The sequence below is a fragment of the Barbus barbus genome (assembly GCF_936440315.1).
Source record: "Barbus barbus genome assembly, chromosome: 37".
Lineage (NCBI taxonomy): Eukaryota > Metazoa > Chordata > Actinopteri > Cypriniformes > Cyprinidae > Barbus > Barbus barbus.
The window spans coordinates 3,659,251-3,669,803 of NC_136715.1; the positions used below are offsets into that span (position 1 = coordinate 3,659,251).

General features: G+C 35.3%; 1 protein-coding gene across 1 annotated transcript; it reads right to left on the minus strand.

The window, feature by feature from the left end:
* Nucleotides 1-3,747: 3,747 nt before the first annotated feature.
* LOC306857093 (transcription factor HES-5-like) lies at nucleotides 3,748-4,315 on the minus strand (the record flags this gene model as incomplete). The annotated part of the gene is made up of 2 exons (XM_079396786.1): nucleotides 3,748-4,152; nucleotides 4,259-4,315. The coding sequence occupies 2 exons, from the start codon at nucleotides 4,313-4,315 to the stop codon at nucleotides 3,748-3,750; spliced, it is 462 nt and encodes a 153-aa protein (XP_079252912.1).
* Nucleotides 4,316-10,553: the final 6,238 nt, after the last annotated feature.

The following is a 10,553-nucleotide window of genomic DNA, read 5'->3' on the forward strand; positions in this document are numbered from 1 at the left end:
TGACTGTAGAGTTGAGTGTGTGAGAAAGAGTGCAGGGGCTTAATGTTCGTGTTTGTACTTTGAAACCCTTGATAATAGGCGCAGTGTGCTATCAGCTCTGGTTTCATCAGACAGCTGGTGTGGCTGACGGGGCGGGGGTACGTCGCCCATCATGTGTGGGGCCGGCTTCTCCCAGGATTTCCCACACCCTGTGACTCTGGCTCCCGTTTCAGATCCGACATGACGGAAGTGTGCCGTGCTAAATCATCCATTACGTATGGTGGTGTGAATCCTGACCCGTCCCTTCTATTGCCCCAATTCAAATCTGAGCCCCCTGGGAAACAGCTATCCACTTGTTGTTTGAGTCTACTTGTTGCAAACCTGAAGTGGCGTATTGTTAAGGGTCATGTGAATTGTTAAAGTTCTTTATACTTTAGAAACTGTTTTCCACAATGTGGAAATGTGGCTTCAGAACAACTAACACATACTAAAAACAAGACAAAAAATTTAAACTAGAAGATACAGTATAATCTAAACCATGAAAAAGATTTTTAAAAATTACAAAAAATGAGATATGCATTAATGCCATTTAAAATACTTAAAATATTTTATGTGTAAAATTAAAAGCAATTGATGTAGAAACAATTTTCACTCAGAAACTGCTAGTAGATTTCACAATTAATTTACAAATAAAAATAATTAAACATGAATTTTTGAAGCAGAAAGACTGAAATAGTATTTTCATTTCAAAAAGTAGTCCAATAATCTTTTCATTCACAACTTTGAAAAATCGTTTTATAATTAATTTTATCTATATATATATATATATATACTGTTTATACAGTTAAATTACTGTTATGAACTTTTGTAACTTCATGATGTAATTTCATTGTATGTCATTTACATTTACATGCAGTTATACTTCTATCTGACCAAAAAAAAATATATAATTATTTCACTAATTCATAACAATTATTTACTGAGATTTGATGTTGGGTAAAAGTATTTCAAGTGCTGACACACTTTTCACACCGCATGCAGTGAAGGTGACACATTTTATGGGACTTTAGGGCAAAAACAGTAGACGTCAGGATGGCCATGTGCCTTTGCTGAATTTACAGGAGCGGGAAGCCTTTGGTTTCTGGGTGTGAGGCAGTGGAGACGGCACACCTCTAGTGAACACACACACATTCATGTATAGACATAAAAAGTGGCTGTTAGATCCCCTTTCGGGATCCCCCTGCTCCTCCTCCTCCTCTCGTCCTTTCCAGGTCCAAGCTGCTGATGTTATCAAGTGTTACAGACAGCATTGTGAGTGTGGGAAAGCATCAGAAGCTTCAGACCCATGCAGACAAAGCACTGTAAATAAAACGCGCTTGTGTGTTATCAGTCCCAACTCCAGCATTCTGTTTCATTATGAGTGATTCAATAATGTTATCAGAAAAAAAACCCTGGTGGGCTAACCTAGATTTTTATTTTTATTTTTTTTAAATGACACAAACATGTTATCTATGTAGATTCATGTCTTTCTATATTATAACAGAAATGTTATATTGTAATCTAAAACAATATGTTGAATAAAAATGTAGCATTCTTGCATAAATAAAAGTTTTACTCTTTTAATTCTTAAAACTTAAAATAAATTGTCTAAGTTTAGAGGTCAGAAACTCTAAAAACTTACAAAATTAGACTTTCGACATGAAACTGAACAGTTATTTAATATTTAATCTAAGTTAAAGTTAAACTCAGAATAACTATTAATTATTATTTGTGTATTTTGCATTTTCATTTTGATTTTAGTTATATTAATTTTGCATTTTGTTTTAATTTTTTATTATATATTGTTTTTATTAATTATATTTTAGTTTTAGGTTAAGTTTTTTTAAGTACATCAAGTTCATTTCAATGTTACTTTGGAAACTAATTTGGAATTTTTTTTGTTTTATATTATTAGTTAATATTTATTTCAAGGAACAACTTTTTTTTTTAAATAACCCATGATATGCAATGATTTGCATATTAAATATTTTAAATGTCACTAAAACATGTTCAGGAATTTGCAAACTTACCTGAACATATAAGTGATACTAACTATTCATCATTATGTAAGCTCGATTATAATTTATTCAGCTGTGTGCAACTATATCCTAAAAAAAACTATCTAATGTATCCAAATATTTGCATTCCTACCATTTGCTTTGTCCTGAACAGAACTGTATGCTATGTTTTTAGCGTTCAGTCAGTGTTTATGTGGTGACTCCATTGCTATTTATTAAGTACAATATATACAGTACATAAATGAAAATGATTTCAAATGATTTTTTAATAATTAATCGCTTTTATTAAATGCAGTGACAGACACACAGTGTCCACAATGTTTCAGTGCACCAGAATGCCATCATAAGAACAAATATTGTTTTTCTTTAGCCTTTACAAAAGGCTATATCAAATGAATGTCCATCAGGACCTTACAAAGATCTCAGATTCTGAGCAATATCACTGTTTGCAAGCCAAACAACATTAGAATTGGGGACGCTACGCTCCATCTGACTAGTAAGCCAATTCTCAAATAACTACTATGATGACTTTTGTTCTACCCACTTAAATGATAGAAGTACTTGCGTTGTCCAATCTATACAGACTGTGTCTGTTCCCCGAATAGCGAGGTCAAAATATAAATTTAATGCAGGATCTAGAAAAAATCTGACCGTGATTAAACCAGAAAAACGCAAAATAAATGAACAAAAACTATTTTTAAAGCTTGGGCTCCTAAACATTAGATCACTCGCACCCAAAGCAGTTATTGTAAATGAAATTATCACAGATAATAATTTTGATGTACTCTGTCTGACCAAATGAATATTTTGGTCTAAATGAGTCTACTCCACCAAGCTACTGTTATAAACATGAGCCCCGTCAGACTGGTCGTGGCGGCGGTGTGGCAACAATATATAGTGATATTCTCAATGTTACTCAGAAAACAGGATACAGGAGGTTTAACTCATTCGAAATACTTCTGCTTAATGTTACACTGTTAGATATGCAAAATAAATCTCTCCTATCTCTTGCTCTGGCTACTGTGTATAGACCACCAGGGCCATATACAGATTTCCTAAAAGAATTTGCAGATTTCCTCTCAGATGTTACAAAAACAGCATTCTTCCATCTTAGAAACATTGCCAAGCTTCGAAACATGCTACCTGTTTCTGATGCAGAAAAGCTAGTTCATGCATTCATGACCTCTTGTGTTGAACAAATCATTTTTGCTTAGATGGAACAGCAGCTACGCTAATTATGTCTCTATGTGTTTCTCTGTTGATTAACATCCCATGGTAACTAGGAATTACAGAAGCTTCAGTCTGGATCCAACCCTTAAATGATCTGAGATGACCGAACACCTGAGAAAAGATAATGCCAACCACTCAGAGGATGCCAATGCTCAGACAACATACAGAATTAGCAAATTTTGCCATAAGTTAAATATATTAAGGTTCTGCAATATATAAATATATTGTGGAAACTTAATTTCCTGTAGAGCTGCTTTGCAATGATTTGTATCGTAAAAAGCGCTAATAAATTTGAACTTGAACTTGAAAAAGCCTCTAGACCAACACAAGGCAAATGTCTTACAAATCTTATCAAGAATAAAACAATTGAAACTTCAATATGAAGCAGTTGAAATGAACATAGAAATGGAAATGTGTATCTCCTACAACATAAGAGATGGTAAAACCACCATCTAGTTTTTCTGTGAAAGTCTTTCATCGTCTACCAGGGTCTCCAGAGAGGTCTGTGAGCACATGGTTCCTGCTTCACCTTGGTGGGCTGATAGGAAGCTGGAGACACGTGAGTGAGGTCTTTAGATGATCTCTGGGCTTCTTGGCAGCGGTTCAGATGCTGACGTACAGCGTCCACCTTGGCGTTTCCAGATAAGAAGCTCATGGTTTCCCTCCAACACTGGGAATAGCCGTCAAAGTGGGCTTTCTGTGGAGCCGAGGTCTTGGGCTGCAGCTGCTGTTTCAGAAAAACCACCGTCATCTCCAGGATGTCGGCTTTCTCCAGCTTGGTGTTTGGATCCTGCTGGTGGAATTCCTTCTCCAGCATGGATTTGAGCTGCTCGATGCAGTTGTTGATGCGATCTCGGCGCATCTTTTCCACCACTGGTTTTCTCAACTGTTGAGGAAGGAGACATTCGGTTAGATGTTTGCTTCAAAATTCACAGCAGAACAAAAGAGAGATGTTGAGAAACAATTGCATTTCAAGTGTCAAAAATACTTACTTTATGCTTTTCCTTGTTGGAAAGTTTAGAGTAGTCAGTCATGTAGGCTGGAGCCATTCTTTCAGATGGAGAGAAGTTTCTCTGAGGAGAGCGAGTCAGTTGTGTTGGGAATGAGGGTCGCACTCCTCTATTTATAGGAGCTCATTAGCATTACAAAGCCATGAGTCCCAGTCAGGATTAGCTTTCCCACACTCAGAGGCCAGTGGGTGAGGCGTCCTCCACAATAGAAGAGGCATCAATTATTTCATGGTTAACTGGCCTCAGGGCTCCCACGGAGGGAATGGTCTTCCACACAGCCTACGTAACACAGGCAGGTTGCGGTACTTTTATTACCTGGGAACATCTGCACTGTCTGATAAGACTTCTGCAGATGGAGACTGTAGACATATGATCATTTCCCAAGGGATGAAAAAGATATATAGATAAGATGTCGCACACCTTATCAGGCAGAGACACAGATCTTGAACAATAGCCGGCTGGAAGAAAACGTTTTTTTATCCTTAATAAAATTAAAGTTGTAAATAAAAATGATTATTGGGAGATGTTTTACAAGAAAATTCTATTTTAGCTTCTTTTTTTTTACTTCATTTCATATTTAATCCATTGTGTACTTAAGGTTTCTTTGCAATTATTTCTGTTATATACTAGACATTTGAGTAAAAATAGTTTCAAAGTAAATCCTGCTTTTTTTCAGCGTAGAGTCTGAAAATAATATTTAGTTGTATTTTAATATTATGTACACATATGCACATTTATATACATATGCTCAAGATATTATACATAAAATAATCATTTAAATATAATAAATATAAATGAGTACATTAAAAAATATTTTATATATTTCCCATATTATTTGTGATGGCTCTAATTAAACTTCAAAAGTGTTTCTTCACTCTTCACATGCCCTGACCGGAATGCATTCACTGTGAATGTCAATTAAGCGCAATTATCCCATACCCTCAAGGATGGCACACTTCTATTGTTCTGGGCCCCCCTCCCGCCCTGAGAGAGTTTTGGGTAATAAATGGACAGATAGTGTGGGAAACCCAGGCTGGATCCTGCTCACACGTTCTTGAGTCAATAGATCGAGCCCCTCCTCTGTCCCTCCACAAACAGCCTTTGAACCTGCTGCTCAGATCAGACGCGTGTGTGTTCTCACCGCTCGCTCACATCACCTGCTCCTCTGCCTCAAATCTACTCCACCCCCCCGCACACGTCTCCATCAGCTCACGAGCATGTGCTGCAACATCTGCAGCAGAGGCACAACCCTGACATTGACCCTTTCTATTTGGAAAACTCTTATAAGACACACCTATACTTATATAGCTTCAAATCAGAATCATTTGTCTTACTACTATATATAATTGTATAAAAAAGATTCAAATAATTCCTTGCTTTTTGAAATAAAAAAAATAAACAAATGACACAATATTATACGTATTATACTGTACGTCAATAAAATACAATAAAATTTAATAAAAAAAATGTGAAATTAAATTAAATGTAAAAATCCTTGCTTTTTGGAAAATGATTGCATGAAATATAATATATAAATAAAATAAATACATGATAAAAATGACATTTTCAGAATAATTACTGTAAAAACAAAAAGATGAATTAATAAAATACAATGATAAAACTGAATACAAATATGACAAAATAAAATGTAAAAATCTGTGTCTTTTGGAAAATGATTGCCCTATTATTATTGTAAAGTAAAAGGAATAATAAATATAATCAAAATGACGAATTTTCAACAAATATAATTACTGTAATTAAATTAATCAAATACAATGATAAAATAGAATAAAAATTGAAATTAAATTAAATGTAAAAAATTATTTTTGAAAATGACAGTTCTATTTTTATAAATAATGCTGAAGTAAATCACATACCAAAGGTACTGCCGAATTATTGCATATTTTCCTTAACGTTACACTTGAATTTAACTTCATGTTATTTGACATACTCCGTACTGCTTCTAATAAACCGATACAAAAAATATTTTCTCTGTACTCAGATCATCAACAATGATCTGCCACCCAATAGGGCCTTTCGCACCGCAGGAACCTTTTCATAGTACCCGAACTATTAAATTCAATTCAAGTTTATTTGTATAGCGCTTTTTACGATACAAATCGTTGCAAAGCAGCTCTACAGGAAATGTAAGTTTCCACAATATATTTATATATTGCAGAACCTTAATATATTTAACTTATGGCAAAATGTGGTAATTCTGGAACTAATTGTGGAACTACCCACTTTTTGGCGTGTTCGCACCGCCGGAACTAGGTACGGTTTTGTGTATGTAAGTGTATGCTGATTGGCTAAACAAATGACATCGCTGTCGACCGGCTTACATCACTTCCTAGTACCCACTATCGGTGCGAATGTAACCCTTTAAATGGTATTGGGAAATAGTTCGCACAAAATCGTCCCAGTACTTTAGTACTGTACTTTTAGTTCTGGAACTAAAGCGGTGCGAAAGGGGCTAATGCCAGGTGTTTTTTGGAGGGAGACCTGCTCTCTTCTTAAGTTTCTTTCTTCCTTCTTTAAGATTCTTGTTTCAAAACAGTGACTCATTCTGACAGATGACACAGATAGTTTAATGACTAGGCTGCATTCCACCATAGTGCTTCTCATTGTTCGGAGGAATAAACAGAGCTGTCTCTCTCTCTGTCTGTGTGTGGTGTTGTGGCAGTGTGTCCAGCTGCAGGTCGCTCCAGTGAGGAATGTGTGAGAGCTCTGGTCTGTGTCTGCTTCCCACACTTCGGCCCATTGAGAGCCGCCCCACCCTGCTGCCGCTAATCTAGCGTGCCTCATTATTCCCGCTTTCAATAGACCATCTGGTCTTCTGCTTGTGGACACAAAGCTGCCCGCTCTCCCACACGCACCTCAAAGCCGCAGGTACGCTTTGACTCCTGAGGAGAGATTGATCTGCACACAATCCCACCAACACAAACAAACACGAGGCATGTGTGCAAAACACGTTTCTGCATGCCGCAGTATATTTATACATGCAAACACACATTCACTGTAAACCTCACATACACTCACATACAAACATGTCTGTCTGTCTGTCTATCTATAATTTAATAATATAGTTAACCATAATTATATGTACATATTTAATCATTTTTAAATGAACAATTAATTAAAAATGTGTTTATAATAGTTTTTAATAAATTTGATATTTTTAATACAAATATTTATATATTTTAATAAAATAAACATATTTAAATGTATTATTTTAATGCATATGATTTTCTTATTAATGAGTTTTTAATAAATTGTTAATAAAAACTAAAATAATAAAAAATTGTTTATTGAATATAAAACTGTTTAAATTAATTAGTTTATTAGTTTTAATACATGTTTTACTAAATATTTAAACAATGATAATACATATTTTATTTAGACATTTATTCACTAAAATAAAAATTCATTAAAAAATATACATATATACATGTTTGTAACTGTTCATACTAATTTTTTAATATACACCATTTTTTTGGCATTTGAAGTTCTTAATAAATTTAACATTTTTAATAAATATTAAAACAATGGTAATTATTATTATTTTCGTTTTAAATATTTTACTGATTAAATCTCTTTAAAAATGTTTAAATTAATTATGCTTAATACATATACGTGTTTGTAATAGTTTTTAACACACTAAACATTTTTAAATTAGCAATAAATATAAATATTTTCATGTATTAAAAACTGTTCAAATTAATTGTTTTAATATATATGTTTTAATAGCTTCTAATAAATTAAAGTGCCCCTATTATGGATTATGAAAGGTTCATATTTTGGTTTTGGGAGTCCCCAATAACAGGTTGACATGCATGCATGGTCAAAAAAACACTTTCATTTTCTTATAATATGCATTTATTTTTACCTTATTTGCTCAACGACTCCCAAATGATTCGCTCAATGGTTAATTTTTCCAAACCCCTCCTTTGCATGACACTAATCTGAGGTGACTGGTCGATTTCATTTAAAGCAGTGTTTGTAAGCTTTTAACGCTCCAAAAGTGGCACGGAATGAATTTGCATTTTCATTCACACCAATGCAAAAATTCAGTTTCCCCAGGTCTGCATGAGCAATATGCTAATGTTTCATGTTGATCAGTCTTCCTACCAGAAGCTCAAAATTATCATATTTTGACACAACCTGCAAATGACCACAATAGATAACTAGGCATACCGTGTCTACACTGGATGCGCAACAAAATACTATAGAACCCATTATAATCAGTGACTCTGTCTGACAGTAAACTGATGCCTCGTTTTTTTTATGATGTACTAAAATGATTTTTAACACTTGCTTTGCTGCGTCCAGTGTAGACAGACTGTTGTGGCGTGGCGGTGTTAACTCCACCTGAGTCGCTGTCATCAGAAGCCTGCGTGTTGCCAAATGTTCAGGGGGTTTTTGCCATCACGGACCAAAACATAGTGCTCATTGGTTTTAAAGCAGGGCACCCTCCTGCTTTCTTAAAGGGGTCATCGGATGCAAAATTCACTTTTCAAGTTGTTTTCATATACATTTGTGTTGAAAGTGTGTGTACACATCCATCCTATAATGATAAAAATCCACCCAGTGATTTTTTTTTTTTAAATCCCTATTTTAAAATCCCCTTTCTCCAATCAGGCTGTTCTGAGATTCCTGTAGTTCTGTACAGGCTGTTCCCACGATAGTTGATTGACTCGCGCGGTGGCCAGGTTACAGATAAAGTGACTGAATTCAAAAGTTTCCGTCAGAGCGGCTTTACGAACGATTTACACAAAAAATTGTTCTGCTCATGTTTCATGAATGAGGCCCAATAAATGTATTTTATTTTATTTAGTAAAAATTTATAATTTGAACTGTGTGTTGCTGTTCCAAAGATGAAACCACAATTTAACTATTGTTTTCCGGCAGAAAAAAAAAAAAAAGGGCTGCTTTCCTGTTTTTCCCTCCGTTTTTGTTTTAATGACCACAAACACTCTGGCAAGACTTAGGGGGTTTCAATGGGGCAGAAGGTATTGGACAATGTCACAGTTTCGTGCTCTAACTGCCTCTTTTCATGCGTCTGTGCTGTGAATGCCAGAGCATGTGATGCTGGCATGTCATTGAGCTTCTCTCACATCAAGACCCAAATTCCTCTCCGCCGAATGGAGGTCAGGGGCTTCCCAGCTCCCCATTTTTATGAAGAGACGGACACTTCACACTGGGCACACAGCGCTGAGCATCTGCTTCCCTCTGTGTGTGTGTGTGTGTGTGTGTGAGAGAGAATGAGAAGAGTGTTGGACAAGGGGGCACCCACATTCAAAGACCCTTTTGCGGAGCAGGATGGAATGTATTGTGGCTTTACCAGTCAATTTTGGCGGGAGATGGGAATTGGTGTGGGAACGGAATTTGGGGTTAACTAAACCAAAGCACCTCCTCATAGACAGAGAACAAGAGATGCACTTGCTCATAGATCAGTCGCTGCGATGAAGAATAGTATTTTGCATTTCTCACACTCTTAAAAAATAAAGATTCTTTATTAGCGCTGATGGTTCCAAAAAGAACCTTTAACATCTATATAACCTTTCCATTGGACGAAAGGTTCTTTATAGTGGAAAAGGGTTCTTTAGATTATTAAAATGTTCTTTACGCTAAGAATTGGTTCTTTGTGGAATCAAAAATTCTTCCATGGCATTACTGCAAAACCTTTATTTTTAAGAGTTCCATTTTAGGTTCTTTAAAAGTTTTGAGTTTTGATTTATATCCTATTGAATGTTTGATGATCGAGTTATTTTACATATGCATCTGCTTACATATGCAATCGTTGTTTCTGCTTCTTCTTTGGAGTTTTTGGATCCAGGGATTCGGTACGCTTTCAGAAGATGTGTAATAGCGCCTCCTACCTTATAACACTAAAAACACAGAAAGCCAGAAAATTCTGCCAATGGCGGAAAAGGGTCAAAAAAGCCTGTTTTTGTAGTGATGCCATAGAAGAACCAGATTTCGTTCCCCAAAGAACCTTTCAGTCAACATTTCTTAAAAGAACCACTATTTTCTTGGCGTGAAGAACATTTTAATGATCTAAAGATCCTTTTTGCTATAAAGAACCTTTCGTGGAATGGAAATATCCCATGGGTGTGAAAAGTTCTTCATGGAACCATCAATACAAAGAGCCTTTATTTTATAAAGAACCTTTATTTTTTATGCCATCACTGCACATTTTTAAGTGTGCAGTAAACCAACTTAAGTGAGTATTTTGCAATATTGTTATTTTAATGGGCATTTAATCAGTGTAAAACAT